The 24,163-nt window shown below is 48.3% G+C and overlaps 1 protein-coding gene across 4 annotated transcripts; it reads left to right on the plus strand.

The window, feature by feature from the left end:
- Positions 1-2,017: 2,017 nt before the first annotated feature.
- CLK2 (CDC like kinase 2) lies at positions 2,018-21,277 on the plus strand. 4 transcript variants are annotated; one of them, XM_033174156.1, is made up of 13 exons: positions 2,018-2,171; positions 6,286-6,449; positions 8,470-8,698; positions 11,740-11,833; positions 12,217-12,283; positions 14,064-14,180; positions 15,638-15,804; positions 16,975-17,069; positions 17,927-18,056; positions 18,222-18,304; positions 19,090-19,169; positions 19,322-19,412; positions 20,539-21,277. In XM_033174156.1, exons 2-13 carry the CDS (start codon positions 6,286-6,288, stop codon positions 20,719-20,721), a joined length of 1,500 nt encoding a protein of 499 aa, XP_033030047.1. In that variant the 5' UTR covers positions 2,018-2,171; the 3' UTR covers positions 20,722-21,277. The 4 variants fall into 4 exon arrangements, with proteins under 4 accessions (XP_033030047.1, XP_033030049.1, XP_033030048.1 ...); XM_033174158.1 differs by having other exon boundaries at positions 17,930-18,056; XM_033174157.1 differs by lacking the exon at positions 2,018-2,171 and adding an exon at positions 4,147-4,493.
- Positions 21,278-24,163: the final 2,886 nt, after the last annotated feature.

Raw genomic sequence — 24,163 nt, forward strand, 5'->3', positions numbered from 1 at the left:
CGACTCTTTGTGATGACCCCATAGACCAGAGCATGCCAGGCACTCCTGTCTTCCACTGCCTCCTGCAGTTTGGTCACTCATGTTGGTAGCTTTGAGAACACTGTCCCACCATCTCGTCCTCTGTCGTCCCCTTCTCCTTGTGCCCTCCATCTTTCCCAACATCAGGGTCTTTTCCAGGGAGTCTTCTCTTGAGGTGGCCAAAGTATTGGAGCCTCAGCTTCAGGATCAGTCCTTCCAGTGAGCACTCAGGGCTGATTTCCTTCAGAATGGATAGGTTTGATCTTCTTGCAGTCCATGGGGCTCTCAAGAGTCTCCTCCAGCACCATAATTCAAAAGCATCAGTTCTTCGGCAATCAGACTTCTTTATGGTCCAGCTCTCACTTCCATACATCGCTACTGGGAAAACCATAGCTTTAACTATACGGACCTTTGTCGGCAAGGTGATGTCTCTGCATAGATTATATAATAACAATGGTGATGATGTATTTGTATTAATAGTATTACTTATGAATTAATCTTACTTGTGATTAATAAACATTGTTGCTTTTTATTGATATTGGATATGATTAACAATTAATACTGATTTGTATTAATACAAACAGCAATGGTAATAAAAAAACAGCAGCTATTAAATCTCGTGTTAGTTTCTAATTTCTTGCAAGCGCTTTCATGCGCCCATTGTTGGTTTTTGTGGGAGGGCCGTGGCTATGGGCGTGTCTATGTGTTTGCCCCGCCCCTCCTCACCCCGTCCTTTCGCTCACTTCCTTCGCTTGGCAAGCGAGAGAGAGAGGAGGAGCGGTCACGTGCTGAAGAAGTGTGCATGCACACGGAAGCTCATACCAAGAACAAACTTAGTTGGTCTCTAAGGTGCTACTGGAAAGAATTTTTTATTTTGTTTTCACTACCCACGCGTCTCTCGTGTATGTCTAGAATTAGGAGAAAATTAGAGGTGACACATACCGCCGAACTCTGAATTATGTAGTGCATAGTTTTTCTATGGGTGACAATGGCTCTCCTTCTCCCCTCCCCGAACAAAGCTTGAGTTAAAAAGAGCACACTTGAAGCACATTTTCCATCCTTTAAAGAATTCTGGGTACTGTAGTTTATTAAGAGTTGCTGGGAATTGTAACTCTGTAATACACGTTTACTAGTCTTTAAGGCAGGGGATGGGAGGAACCCTATAGAATCATAGACAAAACAAAATCGAAAATTCTTTCTAGTAGCACCTTAGAGACCAACTGAGTTTGTTCCTGGTATGAGCTTTCGTGTGCATGCACACTTCTTCAGATACCTAGAATCATAGAGTTAGAAGAGACCACAAGAACCATCCAGTCCAACCCCCTGCCAAGCAGGAAGGCTCCAGTTCCCACCATCACTAACCACCGGCCATGTCACCTGGGGCTGATGGACGTTGGAGATCCGACCATCATCATCCTTATTTATACCCGAGACTCGAGGCAACTCATAAAACTTACAACATGCATGCCATAAACCACAAAAAGCTGAAAACATACAAAAGAGAATACCGGTAGTCAAAAAGTAATTGCACTGTAACAGAATTGAAACAATTAAAAAAAAAACCCCTATTAAAACACAGATAGATGTAAAAAGGGTACAGAACTAATGAAAACAGAGGTTGTGCTAGGAGCACAGCTCAAGCAAAGGCTCACTCCTCCATGCATATAAGGCTGGAATAACCTGCCAGACCTTCCAGCCGCTGCTGGACTCCAACTCCCAGCAACCCCAGCAGCCAGCAACGGCCAAAAGCTCAAGGAGGCACGACGGGAGTTGTAGTCCAGCAACTCGTAAAGCAAAAAAAATTACCCTCTCCTCCAGGTGGGGCGCGCGCCTCTTCCTCATTCCTATCTCTGCGGCTCCATTACGCCTCGCCCAACCCATCGCACGTCCGGCGACGCCAGCACACGGCGCATTCTTACACCGCCCTCCCTCCCACCCCGATACGTGCCGTACGTATGTGCGTATGCTGGGCACGCGTAGATCGCGAGCTCAACGGCGACGGCGACGCATGCGCGCCGCGACTCGCCCGTTCTCTCGGAGCAGCTGGCTTCGTCCCTCAGTTCGGGGAAGTGGGGAGACGAGGATCCGCTGCCGCCGCCGCCGCCAAGACGGACTTCTTGTGGGACAAGCGCACCGGGCTGGCGGCCAAGAGGGTGCGGGAAAGAGCGGGGGGAGGGCTATTATTGCCGGGGTGGCGCGAGGGGAGTTCGTCCGCCCCTCCCCCCGCTATGGGGGTGGGGGCTTCTATGGGGAAGGACGGGGGGGGGAATCATGAGGGGCAGACCAGGCCCAGGGGGTCCTGTGGGAGGGGGAGTGACCTGGGGTAGCTCTTCCCTCGGTTCTCTTTCATTACTATTACTATTACTATTAATCACCTCTCATTAATTACCTCTCAATTAATTACATCGCAATAATGGGGGTCGTGAACAGTCGCCACCACAACCACACTTAGGCCTTGGGAACAGCCAGGCGACCCCAGCAGGGTGGGCCTCTGAGGGCCCTACTCGCAGCATTATTTATTTTCCTGTATAGGCCGCTCGATTGTAAACACAGGCACCCCTCGAAGTGACTTGGGGGAAAGACTTAAAGCAGCGAATAGCTCAGTTGGTAGAGCATATGGCTCTTAATGCCAGGGTCGGTTGGGCAGAAGGTTGTGGGGGGGAGGATGCCACATCACCACCCATTGTTGTTGCAGTGGTAATTAACAGCAACCACAACCACACTTAGGCATTGTTTACAGCACAGTCCTAATGCAGGCAACAGCAGGGTGTGTGGATTGTGTTGGGCTAAGAGCCCAACTTCGGGGTATTATTTGTTTCATATTTATTATATGCAGCTTGATTGTAAAAACCAAAAAAAACCTCAAAAGGGTTCACAAAAAGTGTAAAGCAATGAAATGATCAGTAAAGAAACCCCAGCTATTTTTTTTTTTAAAAAAAACAACCAGAACCAGATTAAAATGCACGTCAGCATTCTGCGTATCTGGATATGCTTGCCTAAGCAAGAAAATGTTTTTAGCAGGTGCTGAAAAACGTACAGCGAAGTTCTGTAGACCGGCTGGAATCTGGAGCTGTGTCTGTTAGGACCCACCCTCCTTTGACTATTTTAAATCCTGAGTTTTAAACATAAGAGCCTAAGAATGGGCCTGCCTAGTCCAGCATCCTGTTCTTAGCAGTGAGCAATCAGATTTTCAGGTTCCTGTGAGAAACCAGCAAATGATTTTAAATTGATGTAACCCTGTCCTGGGGCCTGCAGGTGACAGACAGGTAATACCAATAATAAAAATAATATCTGAAACATTTGTATACCACTTAATTATTTGCATTTCTATGTGGTGCATATAAATGACAATCCACCGAAAAAGGACAACAAGCAAATTTATCATAAAATCAAACGTTTTATTTATTAGTTGCTTGTTACCAAGGGTGGTTTTCATATACATGCAGAGAGAGAGAGAGAGGCTAACTTAAATCTGTTGACTTCTGTGGGTTTACTCTGAGTAGGACTTAGTTTGGTAAAATTCCATCACTCTAGGGGAGATGGGTGACAAGAGCAGCTCCTTTGGGGTGGCTTTTCATTGCAATAATAATGACAATGCCACTGTTATTTCTTTATTACATGTATATCCCACCATACCTCAAAGGAGCTCAAGGTGGCATACATGGGTCTCCCCTTCCCCATTTTTAACTTCACAAGAACCCTGTGAGGTAGGTTAGGCTAAGAGACAGCAGCTATCCCAGGATCACTCACATCTGAGCGGGGAATTGGACCCAGGTCTCCCAGAGTTCTAGTCCACCACTTGAACTAATATGTGCCACACTGGCACACTAACATGGTTAACAGCAGTGCTTTTATTTTTTAGGGGGAAACGTTTCTGGTACTCGCCATGAGTAAGTGCCACACTTTTAACATTTGAGGGGAAAAGGTGCCAATACTGCGTACCCTTGGGTACCCCAGAAAAAAGCATAATAAAATTATTATTATTCCTGTGGAACACCCTCTCATCAGATATTAATGAGATAAAGGCATTTGAAAGCAGTCCTGTATCAGGAAGTTTTTACTGCTTGGTGTTTTATTATATTTTTATATTTTGCTGGAAGCTGCCCAGAGTGGCTGGGGTTATAAATAATAAAATTATTAAAGTTATTATTAACATCATGCCCTTTATATACCCAACACCAGCATTGTAGGGTAACTATTGTAGCTTTTCAGGGGAGGAGGCTGCCTTTCTTTTCATTAGCATGATTTTGTCATTTAATATGAAGAGTAATGACATTGTTGAGTAATGTGTCTGTAATAGATGCAGCACAATTGTGTGTGAAATGTGTTACAATGACAGCAGGGTAAGAGGCTGGCTCCTGCTAGCATTATTTATTAGTAGTATATCAGTAGTAGTAATAGTAGTAATGACTTAACAACAGTAGCATTGTTAATAGTGTATTTACAGTATTTTCAACACCATAATTGTATCTGAGGTGGGTGACGAGAGTAGTTTTTCAGTGCAAGTGTTGTTGTTTTTTAATTTAATAATGATGCTTATATTGTTCAACCCTGTAATTCGTAATATACGTAGCACTGTTACTGATGGTGGATAGGAAGGACAGATTTTCAAGGGACAGGTTCTGTTTTTAAAATTAGTTTCATTAATATTAATGATAAATTAATGGGAGCTTTGTTAACAGTGTGTGCCCCCCCCCCCATGGTTGGTCCGGAGGCTGACAAGAGAACGTGCCTTTTCAGAGGCGGCCCCTGCTTGTGGAATGCTCTTCCCAGGAAGGCTCACCTGGCACCATCTTTATTTTTAGTTGCTAGGTAAAGACTCTCCTTTTCACCTGCGCTTTTGGCCCTTAATTTGAAGGGTTTCAGGCATCTCTGGCCTCTTTGAGTAGGGCAGGATCTGTGAGACCCATCTTTTCAAGATGTGGTTTTAAGGCTTTTACCTGATTTGTTTTAATGAAGGTCGCTTTAGATCACTTTTGTGAGGAAAGTGACTAACGAATATAAATAATATTGTTTTTAAAATATGTCATTTGTTGGCAAGGCGCCTAATAAATGTGTTCTAGGTGCTGTCAGAAAAAAGGTGTGGTGTGGATGTAGCCTAAGAAACTGATTTAGATACAGAGTAAGAAATGGATGTAGATAAATAATCCTGGACACTTTGTATATTGAATTATTTTTATCTTACTGCTTTTTTTTAAGTCTGTAATGAATCCTTCTGCCTATGTGTGTCTTAGCTGTCTTATTCTGCTCCTTTTACAGTTCCTTTTTTTAAAAGTTTGCTTTGTAAATTATTAGTCGGAACTGAAAATGGAGCTGCATTTTTTTTTGTCCTTGTGCTTTGTCTCCAGCTCAGCCTTGAGTTTGTTTGTTGTTGGTGCTGTTTTCTTTCCTTTTCCTGCAGGGTTTCTAAAATGGTTTTCTTTGTGGTTCTTTTATCTCTTTCGCATGCTGCTTTGAGTGTGTGGAAAGGTGGTGTGTTGCAGAGATTTAGGAATCTCAAGCTCTTCTTGACACAGCGCATGCTTAAACGCTGGAATGCGCTCCCACCTGAGCAGGTACTGAGGGCCACCTACTTGGATGGCTTCAAGTTTAAAAGAGAATTAGGCAAGGTCATGGAAGAGAAACTTGCTCAGCTTCCTGTGTATCAATGAACACAAGGACCTCATGGCGTGGAGGTGGGCAGAAAGACTGGCGCGGGTTGGGGATAGATTGGCAAGGATTTCTGATTCTCAGCTGTTTTAACAAGAGCAGTAACGAAAGCTCCCCTCCCACAATGGTGCATTCCATAACATCTTTTATTCAGGTGTAAGCCCCAGTGTGGCAGTTGGAATTTCCTCCCCATATTACAATTGCTGTGAATTCAAAGCAAAGGCGTGGGCTAAGTGCATGCTCCGAGGCACTGGTCAGGAATGGAGGGAACTACAGCCCTGCAAGATCTGGAGAGACACAGGCTCTTCCATCCGTGGGGGATAGGAAGAGCTATTTTAAGAGCAATTTGGAAACTCTGCATGGTCTTTTAAATAGCTCTTGTAAATCGCTCTTGATTGGATGTAACAGCATAATGGCAGGGCTTTTTTAATTAATGAAAAGCTTGTATAGATTAGTTTGTGTCAAAACACTATTCTGTTGACTGCTGGGGAAAGCCCTTTGTTTCATTTTTCTTTTTCAATTCAAAACAGGCTCCTCTCCCCATTAACATTTTAATTGCTGCTCACCTGGTGGCCAGTTTAGGTAGGCCCACTTAACCCTTCCCTCTTTTCCTTGCAGATGCCTCATTCCAGAAGGTTCCGCTCTTCAGAACGCAGCAGCCGGGGCAGCTTCCACGAGCGTTACAGAAGCCGCAAGCACAAGAGGAGGCGGAGTCGCTCGCGGTCGAGTAGCAGCGAGCGGCGCCACCACAGGGAAGACAGCTATCATGTCCGTTCCCGCAGGTGAGCACGTGCTGTCGGTAGGAGCAGAAGGTAGCAAGAGCCAGTGCTGGCTGTGGCACCTGAAATAGGACCCTAGAAAAGAGTGGCTCTGGGGTGAATGGCCCAACCTTCCCCAACCTGGTGCCCTCTAGATCAGCCCTCTAGATTCAAATGAAGTGGGTTGCAAAGCCTATGCAAAGTCATTCGTAATTGTATTTGTATTCCGCTTTTATGCACCAAAATAATCATGCTTCAAGTGGCTTAAAACCAAGAAAACAGGAACAAATGTATTTCAAAATCAAATAGTGCAAAAGCAATTTCATAAGAACACAATAAAACAATAACAAATATAAAAAGGTAAAGGACCCCTGACCATCAGGTCCAGTCGTGTCCGACTCTGGGGTTGCGGCGCTCATCTCGCTCTATAGGCCGAGGGAGCCGGCGATTGTCCGCAGACAGCTTCCGGGTCATGTGGCCAGCATGACTAAGCCGCTTCTGGCAAACCAGGGCAGCGCACGGAAACGCCGTTTACCTTCCCGCTGGAGCGGTCCCTATTTATCTACTTGCACTTTGACGTGCTTTCGAACTGCTAGGTGGGCAGGAGCTGGGACCGAGCAACGGGAGCTCACCCCGTGGAAGGGATTCGAACCGCCAACCTTCTGATCAGCAAGCCCTAGGCTCTGTGGTTTAACCCACAGCGCCACCTGGGTCCCTTATAACAAATATAACAACATCCAAAAAGCAACATTTCAGTACTTTAACAAGGTTACCTTAATAGCATCCTATAGTAAAAATAGCAAAGTAGCTTGAAAGTTTCACCTTGGTCCTAGAAACAAGTCTCCCATTATGTTGTTGCAAGTTTCATAAGTGGTCTTTTTTATTTCGTTGGCAACTTAGGATGCTGTGTTGTCAATTGTGGCAATAAATTGGTTGGTCACCATTCCAAGATGCTTTGGACTTGCTGGTCGCCATGCCAAAAAGATTGGGATCCGCTGTTCTAGATGACGTTAGACTCCAGCTCCCATCATCCCTGACCATTGGCCGTGCGTGCTGGGGCTGATGGGAGTTGGAGTCTGGAGGGCATCAGTTCAGGGAAGGCTGAAGGTCCCTGAGGCTTCTGTCTATATGGTGCGTGTGTGTGCTTGCACTGCCCATTCTTCATATTTTTTGAGATGTACACTTGAGAAAGAAACATGGTAAGCTCCCTGATGAGGCCTATTTTGTGTGTGTGTGTGTGTGTGTGTGTGTGTGTGTGTGTGTGTCTGTGTGTGTGTGTGGAATTCCAAAGGGGTAGTTGTATATGTTGCAGAATACATAAAGAAAAGTACTTCTTCACACAGTGTACTGTTAAATTATGTATCTCACTTCCACAGAGGCCTGTCTGGCCACCAGCTTGGATGGCTTTAAAAGAGGATTAGAACAATTCATGGAGATTGAGGCTATCAGTGGCTAATGGCACAATGGCTATGCTATACCTCTACTGTCAGAGGCAGCGGGCCTCTCAAAACCAGGAACTTGGAACTACACATGGATTGAGTTGCTGCTGCCCTGAGGCCCTTCTTGCAGGCTTCCCATTGGGGCATCTGGTTGGCCACTGTGAACAGGATGCTGGACTAGATAAGAGCATTGGCCTGATCCAGCAGAGCTCTTCTTGTGTTCTTGCATAAAGAGGGCCTCCTCTGACACTTTTATAAAAACTATTTGGTGCACAACGAGTGGCTGAGAACCATGAGAACAGTGGCTGAGAACAGATACGTGCACAGCACAAAGGGCGGTTGTAAACGGGGCTGGGGCCAACTTTTGATTAAATGCGAGGGGCGTCGCTTGTCACTGAGATGCAGCAACTTTGCATGCCGCAGCTCTTAGATGTCATGGCGCTTGGGTCCAGGGGGGCCGGGCAGGCAACAGGCTCAAGCTTCAGGTTGGGGGGCAAGCCCGGCCCAGGCAGCACTGTGAACCAGCCAGGCCCAACACCCTTTGCCTCTGCTCCTGGACCCTGGCTGAACTGTGCCATGTTTCTCCCCCGCTGCCCTTCTCCCAGCTACGATGACCACTCCTCTGATCGGCGCGCCTACGACCGGCGCTACTGCGACGGCTATCGGCGAGATGGGTACAGCCGCGAGCGGGGCGACGCCTACTACGAGCCTGACTACCACCATTCCTACGAGTATCAGCGTTCCCGGGATGGCAGCTACCGCAGTTGCAAAAGCAGCCGCCGGAAGCGACGGCGGAGACGCCGCCGCAGCCGCTCCTTCAGCCGCTCCTCATCGGTGAGTAGTTGTCGCGGCCTCCAAGCCTCCAGAGGCAGCCATATTTCTTCCGTGAGAAACACAACTGCGCAGTGGATGCTTTCGAGGCCCCGGTGTTAGTCCTGAGCCCCCTTCCGTTCCAGAAACGTCCACGCTGCTTGGAGGCCTGTCCTGCTCTGTTGAGAGTCCTAGATTGCTCCCGCCCTTGTCTTTTGGTAAGGATGGTTACTAGCTATAATGGCTATGCTCTGCCTCCACAGTCGGAGGCAGTAATGCTTCCAAATACCATTCACCAGAGGGAGAGCACTGTTTTGCTAAGGCTCAGGCTAAGAACAGGGTGCTGGACTGGATGGGCCATTAACCTGATCTGGCAGGGCTCTTGTGCTCTTAACGATGGACTGCAAATACTGATGCATTAGGGATGTAGGAAGAGTCCCGTCTCCCCAGTAGCCAAGCTGGTCCTCCTGTGGTGTCAGCAATTGGAGCATGATGGTAATAGTCCTCTCTCTGGTTACTGTTTTCTAGGGGGCAGGCTGCCTCTGATCTCAGAGGTAGCTCATAGCCATCATGACACCCAGCCATTGATGTCCTTCCCCACCTCATGAATTTGCCTGCATCCCCTTTGAAGGTCACCTGAGGTGCTCTCAGAGGGCTCAGGCCAACCACTGTCGAGTTTTCAGACTTCTGTAGACGCACAGGCAAGGCCCGTGATTTTGTGCTAAAAAGAAGATTCACAGTGTGACTTCTTGTGACGACAGCCTCGCCACGAGTGTGTGTGAATGATTTCAGCCTATCCCTTGTGGTGGGCCTCTTCAGCTTGTTTGCTCCCAGGTGGTTGTCTTCACCTGTACATTTAAGTAGGGAGTGGAGGCCTCTGGCACCCTGCTGGTTCCATAGTCTAAATTTCAGGACCATAGTCCATCTAGCTCAGTATTCCCTACACTGACTGGCAGAGGCTCTCCTGGATTTCAGACAGGGGGTCCCTCCCTGTCCTACCTGAAGATGCAGCATTTGCAAAGCAGATGTTGTGCCCCTGAGCTATATGTATTTCTCCCCACCCTGTTGTAAGCCCAACAGGGATGCCAAACTGGCAACCTGTGAGAGTATGAAATAGGAAACCAACTTTGTATTCCATCTATCTAGCCCAGTCTTTACATAGTCTGACTGGCAGTATCTCTCTAAAGTTTCTTTGGGGCAGAGGACCTTTCCCAGCCCTACAAGGAGATGCCAGCAACTGAGCAGGCGACCTTTTTTGCTTGCAAAGGATGTAGTTCTTTTCTCTGCATATGAAGCTACTGAATACTAAGTCAAACAGCTGGTTCATTTTGCCCAAGACCAGCTCACTTGATAGAGTTCGAAGAGGTTTTTTAATTGAGCAAGCTCTGTGTTGTAGGAAGAAAACAGGTAGACCTCTTGGATACTCCCAGAACAGTGGGTGCCTGCCAGCTTCCTAACAGTTCTCATGGGGAATCTGTGGCTTTCCTGATACTGCTGGACTACAGCTCCCATCAACCCCTGCCAGCATGATCAGTGATTATGGGAGCTGTTGCCCAGCAACTTCTGGAGGTTGATAGGTTCTCTGTCGCTTCCCAGGACAGGCATGGGCTTTATTGTAGAATTGGTGTGTCCCCAACTTCTGATAGCTGACACACATATCTTTCCCCGAACTAACAAATGAGGATGTTAACAATTGAGGACACAATTCCTTCTTGCACCTAAAAAAATGTTGACTTTGAGGTTCTGTAAGAGTATGAACCAACAACTCCTTTGTTTTCTGTCGTGTGTCTGCTTGTCCTGGTCGTACCTCTTGATTGGAAGGCCAGAGCAGTGACATAGTCCAGAGATGCAGCAGGCATCCTCATACAAGAGCTCTTGCCTCTCTGTATCGGGAGGAATTGAAATCACCCCATCACACACTGTGCAAACATGCTGCAAAATTATCTGCTCCCCCCAAAGCAGAAGCTGTTCAGAAGGAGGCATGGCCAGAGCGGCAAATGGTGCAGAGAAACAACAGTCAAGCTCTTCCACTCATGAGTCCTTTGGACTTTTGGGAGCCTTGAACTAGGAAATGTTCTGGTACATCACGTAGGTATACAATTGACCCAGCTTTTTTGGTTAGTGGATAGAGTTCAGCCAAAGTTCTACCTTACGGAGAGCTGTGCGCTTCAACCTAATTTCTCTCCTTATAGTAACTGGGGGAAATGCTCCCTGAAGTTACAGCTTCTGGGAACATGGGAGATCTTTCTTAGACCAGTTGAGGCCTTTTGCCCATCTAGCCCAGTAGATTCTGACTCTCTGTGCTTCTCCTTGATCTCGGACAGAGAAAGGTCTTGCCCATCACCAGCTGCCTGGAGTTGCCAGGGTTTTAACCCTGGGCCTTCAGTCTACAGAGCATGTGCTCAGCCATCAAAGTCCAGTTCCTTCCCTTCTCTGCATGTTGGGGGTAAGCAAGTCTAGGAGGCTGGAAAGGATGAGGTTGCCCATGGAGGATTTCCATCCCTTGCCACTGATTGTCTGGTGGGGTCTGCTTCAAGCAAGCCCCATCCCTTTCCTGTGGTTGCTGAGCTTCTGGCTGGTGAGCCACTGTCTGTGTGCTCTTCCAGCATGTAGACCCTATCATGCAAGGACCCGACTTTTCTCTCTGCCCTGTCCTTTTGTACTGACTTGGGTGGGTCTGTTTTGTGGAAGACTTTCTCCATATATATATATATATATTACTACTACTTCTTTGATTATACATTTTATTTTTATTTTTTAAAAAGAGAGATTTCCTAAGCTAGTGTGTGTGTTATCTTGACTTTTTTTTCCCTTGCAATATCCCTTATCGTTTATATATATATGCGCCTCTGCGCCGTATGAATTGGCCTGGGAATCGTCCCTCCTTCCTTCCTCAAATCTGCCAACGGGCCTACCTACCATTTCCATGGGTGACGCTTGGCTGGCTGGCTTGCCCCTGCGCTGGTTTGAAAACGCCCCGAATTGGCCGGGTGAATGAATGAATGAAAACACGAAAACCCTCCCCTCCTCTGCCTGTGCCTGCGTTTTTGGGGACCCGCCCGCAGCGGAGTCAGCAAAGCGGCCGGAGAGCCAAGAGCGTGGAAGACGACGACGAAGGCCACCTCGTCTATCGCATCGGCGACTGGCTTCAAGAAAGATGTACAGCCAAATCGTAACATAATCTAGTCTCTAGTTAAGCTCCCGTTGCAGTCGCGCAGTTGCTCTCTTCCCTTCCCCCTCCCTACTTGTTCCTTTTTTATTTTTCTTCGCAGTATTAATTGTTGTTGTTTTTTAAGGAAAAAAAAAGCCCAGCCCTTCTTCTGTTTCCTTTTCTTTAAAGGGTCTCCCTTCCCAACTCCTTTCTCTGTTATCTTTTCATATTGTTACCCAAAGTGTCAGGGATTGAATTAGTTTGCAGGGGCCTCCCTGTCTTGGCTCTTTGAGCTGGCAAAGGCAGCCTTTGTGATGGTGTGTTATGCGCTGCAACCAGACACTGCTTGTTCTCTCACATTCTCTGTCTCTGTCTCTCTCTCCTTTCTCAGACGAGATTATTAGCACCCTCGGAGAGGGCACTTTTGGCCGGGTGGTACAGTGTGTGGATCACCGCAGGTGAGTGAGCCGGTGGCAGAAGGATGCCGCATTTGGGATTCTTGTCTGAGCGGCAGCTGTGCTGGTCACTTGAAGCAAACATAGCAAATGTGTTCTGCTTAAAGGCTTATGGGGCTGAATCTTGCATTGTGGGTTGGAACTGCTTTTCTGTGAGGAACAGCAAAAGCACCTGGGAATCCTCCAGCTTAGAAAAAAAAGGGTGGCTCAAGGGTTGTGGGGAAGGGCCCTAGCTCACTGCTGGAGCAGCTGCTTTACATGCCGGAGGTCCCAGGCTCAATCCCCAGCATCTCCAGGTAGGGCTGGGGAAAAGGCTCCTGTCTGAAATCCAGGAAAGTCAGCATAGCCTGTACTGAACTAGAGGGACCCAGTGGTCTGACTCAGTAGAAGGCAGATTCCCAGAGTGTCTCTGTAATATTTGCTTGATACAGCGGTAGCTCAGTTGGGCATAGGTCAGTTGTAGAGCATCTGATTTGCGTACAAGAAGTCCCAGGTTCAATCTGCAGCATCTCCAGGTAGGGCTGGAAATGTCCCCTCCTTGAAACCCCAGAGAGCCTCTGCCGGTCAGTGTAGACAGTACTGAGCTTGATGTTCTAATGGTCTGACTAGTATAAGACAGCTTCCTATGGTCCTAACTCAGACCTGGCTTTTTGTGAAGCTGGGTGCTGGAGACTACATAGACTTTGCTGTGATTCAGCAGGGCTGCTCTTGTTTGTGGACTAGAGCCCACTTCATCAGATGGTGTGGACTGATAACCTTAGCTGGTGCCTAGATTTTTATATATGACCACATGGTGCGCAGACACACTTCTCCCCATATTGGTAAAAAGTATTTCTGCCAGGAAATGCATGTGTATCTAGGTAAAGACCAAATGTATGCAAGAAATGCAGCAGAGGAGGGGGTAAGGGAGTAGACAAGAATCTGAGGAGCCGTTCAGATGTTGTTGGAGTCCAGCAATATCTCCATGGCCACAGGTACCCATCCCCTGCTGTAGACATAGGCAACCCGCCAGTCCAAGATGTACTTCTGTACCTAGATGAGGTGATGAGGAACCTCTGGAGCCTTCCAGATGCTGTTGGGCTACAACTTGCAACAGCCAGCATGGCCAGTGGTCAGGGATGATGGGAGTTGTAGTCCAGCAACCTCCAGAGGCTCCCACCTCTGTCTTAGACCAGGCGTCGGCAACCTGTGGCCCATGGGCCGGAAGCGGCCTGCGGAGGCCGTTTAACCGACCTATAAGCTGCCCCAGAACTGAGCCGCCTGCTTGGCGAGTCCCTGTGCTGCGCCTTTAACTGGCGCGGCGCGGGGACTCGCTTCTGCGGCATCAGAAATTGCGTCTGCACATGTGCAGACTCGCGCAGACACCAGAAATGGCAAGCGCACGTGCTCATGCACGCTCACTATCCGGCCCACAGAGGGGGCTCCGCGGGACTGATCCGGCCCAGGCAAGGTAAATCTTGCCGGCCTCTGTCTTAGACTAATTGTGTCCCAATCAATCAGGGATCATATTTTAAGCGAACTTACAGAGGTGTAAAGCTGGGGTGGTGGAATTTGTGGGGCCCTCCTGATGTTGTTGGACTCCAACTCCCATTATCACCAGCAGCCAGCATCCATGACCATTGTCACGGATTATGGGAACTGGAGTCTTAACCACTTCTGGGGGGCTCCACAGGTTCTCTATAGTCAGAAGTTGAGGTGATGAATAGCATTTTAAGCATCTCTCCCCGCCCTCTTCCACCCAAATACCTTGATTCTGAGATACTTCTCTTGCATTCCTCCCAAGGGGCAATACACGGGTGGCTCTAAAAATAATCAAGAATGTGGAAAAGTACAAAGAGGCAGCTCGGCTGGAGATCAACGTGTTGGAGAAAATTAACGAGAAGGATCCGGAGAACAAGAAGTGAGTAGCTCTAACAGATCTCGAAATAGGTGTGTGCACCCTCTGCAAAATCTCTTGTCAAGGAGAGGAACTCTGGCCCAGCCCTTTTTTCCTGGTTTGCCTTCTTAGACCAGGTCCAGGAACTCATGGCTTTCTCCTACAGTGCCACCTAGTGGAAATTACTTTTATTTCTGTAAAGGAACTGAAGGGCAGTGTAGAAATGTTTTTACCAGCGGTAGCTGGTGGCCATTGGGTTAGACAGGTTAGACTGAGAGAAGGAGCAGCCAGCCTATGGCCCACCTAGTAAGCAGAGTTGTTGCAACAGCCAAGGGGGGAGCTGAGCATCGCTGTTCTCAGCGGAGGCAATGGAGAGGCCTTCTCTCTCCTGCTTTAACCTGATAAAATGGCTGCAGCTAGTTGAGGGGGGAGGGTTTTTGAAAATAATAGTCTTTGTTGGATTGTTTTATATATAATAGCAATTATATAGCATGACATCCCCCCATCCCCATAATAGGTATCTGGTTGCACATTAACATGAACGATTCTTATAAATATCTGCAAGTTATCTAAATGTCCGGCCTGTAATGTTCTGGAGACAGCACAAAAATTGTGCTTTCTGTCTCAGTCATTCCCAAGGAAGAAATAAAGTTCAAGCCATCCTGTTCAGGATAGCAATACATGCAAAGTTGCTTTGGAGAGTTTTATCTTCAAGACCAGTTTCGTTTGTATATGGAGTAAATGGCCACCATATTGCTGTTAGCAGGAGCGTCCTACTCTTGTGTAGGACCCTGGCAAAGACACATGCCCGGCTGGCATGTTCTCTCCCTCCTGGTCGGTTGTTCGGGAGCTTCAAAAGTTTTCTTCTGGCCGAACTTCACAGCGACTGATACCAAGAAGCATCAGCACACTTAGGGATCCGCAAAGTCTTCGCAGCATGCGTAAACAGATCTCAGCAACTCAGCGTTTTCGCTAATCTACTTTATTTACATATAAACACACGGAACACTGCAACATGGCTCCCTCTCTAGCATCAGACAGCAAAGAGAAAGAACAAAGCACAATAGTCCCACTTCACGGAACACAGTAACACAAACATCCTGTCTCCGTCACTTCCCACTCTGTGGAATGAAAACATACACGGTCATGTGATAGACAACAATCCCATGACTGCAGACACGGGGAATGAATCTCCAACATCTGCAATCCCCCCCCCCCCAGTTTTTCTGTTCCTTTTATCACTTCTGAGTTATTTTCTCAGTAGTGGCCAAGTACCAGACATTTTTGTACCCCGAGTCATGGGATAATCCTTGTGTAAGGCCCTCAAGGTTTCAGCCATATCTAGCCGAGTGGCCGCTAAAAGAATAGGCAATAAATATTTGCGAGTCCCATCACTCTCCTCCTCCTGTAGCCTGATAAAACAACTGCAGCTGGTTGCAGGGAGGAGTCTTCAACTGCCTGTGCCTTTCTCTGTCCTCCAGCCTGTGTGTGCAGATGTACGATTGGTTCGACTATCACGGTCACATGTGCATTTCCTTCGAGCTGCTGGGACTCAGCACCTTTGACTTCCTGAAGGACAACAATTACCTGCCTTACCCCCTGCACCAGATAAGGCACATGGCCTATCAAGTGTGCCTGGCTGTCAAATGTGAGTGCCAAGAGCAGACATGGACTGGGGTGGGAGGGCAAGTGGGGACAAGAGGCTGCAGGAAGACGCAGGCCTGGTGGATCTGGACGGTTGAATGCATTTATTTATTTAGACCATTTCCGTTAAAAAAAAAAAGGCTGCAGCTCATGAGTTGCAGCTTTTTGTAGTTTATAGAAAAGCTGAACAAGAGGTGACAGGAAGTTTGTAAAACAAAGCATGGCCTGGAGAAAGTACACAAGAGCCCAGCAGGATCAGGCCAATGGCCCATCTAGTCCAGCATCCTGTTCTCACAGTGGCCAGCCAGATGCCTGTGGGAAGCAGGACCCAAGCAGAAAAATGCAGTTCCCTCTTGCATTTTTCAGCAGCTGGTATTCAGCAGTATTACTGCAAAGTTGCCTCACAGGGGAGTTGCAGGGACAGACCCGGAACATGCCGTCTTCCCCCTTCCTGGACTCGAGAATCTGGAACAGGTTCTTACATTCTGCATACCCAGAAGGTAGCCACCTGTACAAAGTCGAGAGGTTTTTGCCTCTTTGCAGACACCCCTGCCCCACTCTGTCCTCCATCCTGGCAAGCCAGAGGGATGGTCGCAGTTCAAGGACACGTTCCAGCCACACAAATCCACTTCAGGAGGAGACAGAGCAGGGCTGCTGAGAGGTGTAGTCTGAGGAGCCTCATAAAGACTCGGTGGCGAGGTACCTGGGGGCCACATTTGGTCTTCAGTGCCTCACTCGCATCTGCCATAGATCCCTGGAAGGCCGGGCTTGCTTTGCACGAAAAATGTCCACACTCTGAAATCTCCAGTTAAAATGATCCCAGGCAGAAAAGCCAGACAACACCTCTGTGTGCCCTTTGATGAGACATTACTCTCCAGCAGTCTCTCTTTGTAGAAAGCAACTTGGTTATGTTCAGCTGCATCCAGGAGGGAAGTGTCCCCTAAAAGTGGATGCGTTAAACCTGGAAAGATGAAAATGTTGTCTTTAAAAGGTTTCCGAGGAGAGGGCTTGGAGGGGAGGGGTGCTGACCTGTGGCCTGGTTCACGTGGAGAACTTTTAGAGCTGTGTAGGATGAACGAGTGCACCTTTTCCTTTGCGAGTTTTAACATCCTACCTTGTACCCACCTCTCGTGTCAAAATCTGACCTGGTTTCATTTCCTCCCTCCCCCTCCAGTTTTGCATGAAAACAAGCTCACACATACGGACCTCAAGCCTGAAAACATCCTCTTTGTCAACTCTGATTATGAGATGACCTACAACCTGGAAAAGGTGAGTCTGTGCATTGGATAAATCCGTATCTTACTGCGACAAACAGGCCAGCAGCAGGGGTGGCCGAAGCTCCCTTTGCGTTTCGCAGTCTGTGCAGCATTGGATCCATGGTGGAAAGAGTGACGAGCAGGGCCGATTGGCAGGATATAGGAAGCTGCTAGGCACCAAATCAAGACCATTGCACCATCTAGCTCAGTACTGTCTACACTGACTGGCAGCACCTCTGCAGGGTTTCAGGCAGGGACTCTCTACCCACCCTACCTGGAGGTGCTGGTGAATGAACCAGGAATCATCTGCATGTAAAGCTGTGTCCTTTCCCCATCCTTGCCTGGGACATCAGCCTGAGGGCCACATTCCCTCTTGGACAATCTTCCAGGGACCAGAGGCAAAAGTGTGCAGAACAACAAACGTCAGGTTTCCCTAGTGTACAGTAGACTAGTTTCAGTGTTTCCCAAACTTGAGTCTCCAACTGTTTCTGGACTACAATTCCCATCATCCCTGACTATTGGTCCTGCTAGCTGGGGATGATGGGAGTTGTAGTCCAAAAACAGCTGGAGACCCAAGTTTGGGAAACACTGCTACCCACATTCAAACCCCCCTTCTTGATCTTGCATCCAAGCAAAATGCATTATGGGAGCCCCAGGGCATATTCCAGCCAAGCAAAAAATGCTTGGAAGCTAGGGTGGGAGGTGAAGCAGAACTGCTATGGGATGTGGCCTGGGGAAGTGGGGTGTAGCCAGATATAGAGGCCTTGGGGAGGGGGGCTGCACATGGCCCCCCGAGCCTGATGCCCCCTCCACCCTGCATTAACCGCCCCTTCCCCCTCTTTTCTTCCCTCGTCTCCCCCTCCCCACAAGAAGCGAGATGAGCGGAGCGTCAAGAACACGGCCGTCCGGGTGGTCGATTTCGGCAGCGCCACCTTCGACCACGAGCACCACAGCACCATCGTTTCCACGCGGCACTATCGGGCCCCAGAAGTCATCCTGGGTCAGTGTCTTGGCGCTCACTTGATTTTGGGGTTGCTAGTGAGTTTGTGCAGGTGGGCAGGGCAGGAAGATCTGCACAAGACTGGGTTGGTGAGGAGAGGTGGGGCAGCGGCGGGGCTTGGCCAGCTCCGGGGCAACCTGCTGAAATTTTTTCTCGGTATGACAGAGCTCGGTTGGACCCAGCCCTGTGACGTCTGGAGCATCGGCTGCATCATTTTTGAGTACTACATGGGCTTCACATTGTTCCAGGTGAGCATCCCACAAGGTCTGTAGCACAAATTGCCTGTAGCATCGGTTCTCAAAACTCCGTCCCCAGTATATCTACAAAGACCTCACTACAACACTGGCAACCAACTGTCAGGGGCTGGACTGAGGAGGAATGGTGGGAGCCGCCGCCACTGCCGCTCACATCTCTCTGCAGCTTCCAGGGAAGAGGAGAACAGTGTAGATTTAGAACAGTGGTTTGCCGAAAGGCATAGTTCAGAGGCTGACGAAGGGGAAAGCTGGGATATATTGGGGGAGCAGCAGGAAGGAGAAGCATCTGGGGAGAGACAGTTAACAGACTCAGTGTCTCTTGAAAGCATTCCTGATCCTCCCTCTCCCAAACCCAGATGGGCTGTGTGAGTAGCAGAACAGAAATCTCAGAGGCAGAAAGCACTGACTAGCCTGCGCAGGGGTGATGTATATTAGGAGGGACTGAAGGGATGGGACTTTACTTGGAGCAGCACCATTATTGTAAAGACAGCGTTCCTTTGTCTCTCTCTGTGAATACTGAATAAATTACGTGGTAAGAACTCTTTCGGCTATCTGCCTTTTGACTGCCACCGGAGGAGGGATCATAATTCCCTAAAGCCTTGATAGAGCTTTGACACCAACTTCCAAACGAAATGTTATTTTGGCATATGTCTCCAGCAGGGAGATAGCCAGTCATGTTGCCCACCAACCGCCGCTGGACTAAAGCTCCCAGCATGGTGCTTCATTCCTCCCCTCCCCCCCAAAAAACATTTTCAATCCCAAGCTGTTTTTTTTCCCAGACCCATGATAACAGAGAGCATCTGGCAATGATGGAGCGAATCCTGGGTCCCCTTCCATCGAGGATGACCAGGAAGACCAGGTGGGGGCTTTTTGGTGCTCATGTGTGAGATGGGATGGGAAAAATCTGAAACCCTTCCTTCCTTTGGGGTTGTTGGGTGGGTGGCTGCTCCCTAACCCCTCTTCTCACCTTTGTACTATGGACCTCACCTGGCCATTTCTCGTTCACTGCAGGAAGCAGAAATACTTCTATCACGGCCGCCTGGACTGGGACGAGAACACATCTGCTGGGCGCTATGTTCGAGAGAACTGCAAGCCGCTGAGAGTAAGGCTGCTTTGTGATGGGAGAGGGAGATTCTGGAGGGATGTCACAGGGTCTGGGAGGAAGGGTTGGGCAAGGCAGGTTGGCAGGCACCAGTGGAAACTGGGTAGAAGCAAAGAGCCGCTTTCAAGTATGAAGTGGTCATATACCGAGCCATAAGAACATAAGGAGGGCCTGCTGGATCAGGCCAGTGGCCCATCTAGTCCAGCATCCTGTCCTCACAGTGGCTGGCCAGGTGCCCCAATGCGGAACCCTCAAGCAGGTCCTGAACACAAGACCAACTCCCCTCTGGCCATGGAATAGCCAATTGGTAGCTCACCCCCCCCCCCCATTTAAAGCCATCCAAGCTGTTGGCTCTCACTGCCCCCTGCGGGAGCAAGTGGCATATTTCAGCTGTGTGCTGCGTGCAAGTGCCGTGTCTTATCTGTCCTGAATCTTCCAACATTCATATTCCTTAGATGCCCTCCAAGTTATAGTGTTAATGAGTGATGGGGGGGAGTCTTTTCCCTCTCCACTTTCTCCAGCCATACATCTCTGTCATGCCACCTGTTACTCGCTTTTTCTCTAAACCAGTGTTAAAAGATATATAAGCTAGGTGCCAAATGGCTTCTTAAACCCAGGGTTACAGTCCCCAAAACAGAATGCCGTAAGTTGCCATTTGGGGGCCAGGAGGCTCAAAGGTCACATTTTCCAGTACAACTTCTTGGTTCCTGAAATTCGTTCTGATTGTGCAGATAAAATATAATGGCTAGAATTCTACATGATGGGGTATTAGTGTGTGAAAACAATCTAGATCCAAGGATCCCCCGGCATTCATCTCCAGATGGTGGCGACGTCAGGCACCATCCTGGCGCCCGGGCATCTTCACTCGGTCGCGTTTGGTCGATAGCCAGGAGCAAAATGCGCCTGGCAAATTTCGAACGCTGCTCTAAACCTAAGAATCGCCTTTCCTCATGAGGAGGTTGCTGCATCCCCTTGATCATTTCGCTTGCCCTTTGGGGAACTTTCCCCCGGCTCTGCAATAAACCCTTTTGTGGCGAGGTGACCAGAACGGCACACAGCATCCCCATAGGTTTGCCTCCAGCAGCCGGTCTTTCCTTGCGTTCTGACAGCCGCCTTCTCCCCACAGAGGTACCTGGCCTCCGAGGCCGAAGAACACCACCAGCTCTTCGACCTCATCGAGGGCATGCTGGAATACGAGCCGGCCAAGCGGCTGACACTGGCCGAGGCCCTGAAGCACCCCTTCTTTGACTCCCTGAAGCTACAGCCTGGCCCCAAAGCCTGGGACTCCAGCCGTGACATCAGCCGGTGACCAGCGTAGTTCCTGACTCACCCTCACCCCCCCCCCGATACCTTCACGCACATTCGGCCCCTGTGGAGGCTCGTGCAGGTTACGCTCATGCATTTTGGTGCTTTAAAAATAATAATAACAGGGACGACGATAATACAGACTGCGTCCTGATTCACCACAGGCTCCCTTTTTTCTGATCATGTAAAGCTTGTTAATATGTGAGATAGTGTGTGTATATATAAATATATATAAATACATATATATATATATAAACATGCAGGAAATCTTGTGGCATTTCCCACCTGCCCCATTCCTGTAAATATTGTGACTCTCCCCCTGAATCGGGACCCTCTTCTCCTCTCCTGCTCCTGCTGTACATAATTCCAGCCCCTCTTCCCCCCCCCCCCCCGGCAGCGTGTTCTCCACGTCCCCATGTAAGTTATAAGGCTGGTGGGATCCCCTTTGGGGAATTATTTTTGGATACTAAACCATAGCCCATTCCAATGCCAGGATTTTATATGGATTTTGTACAGTCTTTGTGGGAAAATAAAATAAAATATGACATGAATTAATGCTACAAGGGTTGCTGTTTGGGATTCTGGTTGTACCTGTCTCCTTCTCCCTTCTCTATTTCTTTTGCCCACCTCAATCCTGACATTGGTTAATAGGATTCCAACGGGAAGTGGAATGTCTTAATGGACCTCTGCCCCAAGTATCATTTAAAGTTTGGTAAAATTAAAATGGGTGGTATAGTAGTTGGAGGGCTGGCACCTGGGAGACCAGGTTTCAAATCCTCACTCAGCCGTGTTGAGATTCCTGCATTACAGGGGGTTGGACTAGATGACTCTCAATGTCCCTTCCAACTCTACAATTCTATGAAGCTCTCGCTGCGTAGCCTTGGGCCAGTCACTGCCTCAAAAGACACACAACACCACCAATTTGTGGAGGGCGGGGTTGCGTCCAAGTCAATCGTAAAGTAGACCTATTGGAAATTAACCGGCCAGCTCTAGGCATGTCCATTCAGGTCATTGGGTCTAATTTGAGTAGTTCCACTCCCCCTCAAGCTTGGGTGGTGGCAGCCCAGGAGAGGGCCTTCTCGGTGGCAGCCCCTCAGTCGTGGACTTCCCTCCCACAGAAGTCCACCTGGTACCTTCGCTAGACAACTTTTGGTGAATACTGAAGACACACCTCTTTGCCCTGGGCTTTGACACCTGAGGTGTCTGTTTTCGGGGCTCACACCCTTCTTCCTATGACTAATCTGTTTTAACTTTTTAAATTTTAAATAGTTGGACCCTGCCTTGGGACCTGCAGATTGGGCAATAAATTTAATGATGATACAGAGATTTGTATTTAAATAGGTCCCCGTAATATTTCCTACCACCATCAACTTTTCCTATAAGGTCCCTAAAATTACAATAATATATAGTTACGAAAAATGGTGAGGAAAATGTTTAACGACTATAAAATGAGTAAACCCAGCCAAAGTGGAACAGAGCAGTATAAATTTAGTAAAACAAAATGCCCTTAGCTGTCAAATACCAGGCTGAAGTGTCGCATCTTCATTATACGGCGGAAGCTGTTCCATGAAGTTGCTGCAGATGCACCTCTCTGGGAAGGGAGTGCTGCAATTTGGAGGCTGCTGGAGAGAAATGTAAGCATTTCTAAGCACATTTTACCCTAAAACGGGAGTCTTTTTACTCACCTGGGTACGTTGTGCTGAGAAATACATTGCGTAATCTGGAGACAAGCAAGCATGGGTAATTAATGGGGTTTATCCAGTGTTAGTCCTACTCAAAGTAGACTCATTGAAATGGTTTTGTTTATTACTTTCAATGGGTCTACTAATACTGGGGGAAAACCCAATGTTCTGATCTGTGCATGACATCAGGTGACACAAATTAGGTCAGAGGCGGATCATGGTGTTGGCGTCACGGTGTGTTCTTTTTTTGAGTTCTTTTTTTAAAAGCGTGTGTGTCCAGGGAGCTGGAGTCCTTCCAGCTTTGCAAGTCAGTGGGGCTGGTGGTGGCTGGGCCATCTCTGCAGGCTTAAATGAGAAAGTCACAAGGGCTGACCCATGGCAGATCCCCCTTGGCCGTTCTTGCTCTTGATCCTGCTTGTGGATCTGTTCCAGAGGGCTAGTGTGTTAATCTGTTAAAACAAGTGCAAAGTCTTAATCAAAGCACAAACGACCCTTAAACCTCCTTCGATGCCAACTGCAAAAATATGACTTTCTGGGGGTGGGTATTAAAATGCCCCACAGCAAGCCATGTGTGTGTCGGAAGATGGGGGTTTATTCTGCTTCCCTGGATCGGGTTTTTCATGGGATGGGGTCCCAGTATTTCTCATTGACTTGTGTAAAATGTGTGCGCGTGTGTAGTTAGGAGCTTTTTGGGGGGGTCAGTTTGAATGGAGCTCCAGATGAGTTTGGGGGATCAGAACCTGTCGTCTTGTATCTGTGAGGTTAGAATGTGTAAGGAGAATCTTGCCAAACCAGTTCCTATGTTAAGGTAATGCCTTTGTTTGGCTAGTCCAGGGGTAGGCAACCTAAGGCCCGGGGGCTGGATGCGGCCCAATCGCCTTCTCAATCCGGCCCGCAGACAGTCCGGGAATCGGCATGTTTCTACATGAGTAGAATGTGTCCTTTTATTTAAAATGCATCTCTGGGTTATTTGTGGGGCCTGCCTGGTGTTTTTACATGAGTAGAATGTGCGCTTTTATTTAAAATGCATCTCTGGGTTATTTGTGGGGCATAGGAATTTGTTCATATTTCCCTCCCCCCCCCAAAAAAAAATACAGTCGGCCCACCACAAGGTCTGAGGGACGGTGGACTGGCCCATGGCTGAAAAAGGTTGCTGACCCCTGGGCTAGTCCACAGAGGTTGCCGTAGAAACAAATGGATAGGCCTTTCCTCATGGCTGTTGAACCTCTTCAATCCATGCTCAGGTTGTATATATTTATAAATAGGACTTTATAGGCGAAGATGGCGACGAGTAAGGCTGCTTGTCCTTGAGCTCTGCGGTCTGTTCTAGTTTTGTGTGTATACATATAGATAGATAGATAGATAGATAGATAGATAGATAGTTTTGTGTTGCGAGGGGTTAGGAGCAATAAAACCCCCGCGTTCAGAAGCCATAAATCACCAAAATGGGTCCGGCAGGCTTCCCGATCGCGCAGTTCCAAAACACTTTCACCTTCATAGCAGAGTTTAAATACACAGCGTTCTTGAAGCGAAACCCCCTGCAATATCGTCTTTGTTAATCAGCAGTCTTTAACAAACGTACACTGACTCCTCCACTGTCAGCAAAGCAGATTTATTGCAGCGTAGCATAACTCAAAAACCCGGAGATGAGGCGTTCATGGCTCCTCTCCGGTACAGGCAAAAACGAAAGCAACCTTCTCACACAGACTTCAGACTCGGTCTGAGAATTACAGCAGTCTCATATTACAAAGCATAACATCACAT

The sequence above is a fragment of the Lacerta agilis genome, chromosome 17, assembly GCF_009819535.1.
Source record: "Lacerta agilis isolate rLacAgi1 chromosome 17, rLacAgi1.pri, whole genome shotgun sequence".
NCBI lineage: Eukaryota > Metazoa > Chordata > Lepidosauria > Squamata > Lacertidae > Lacerta > Lacerta agilis.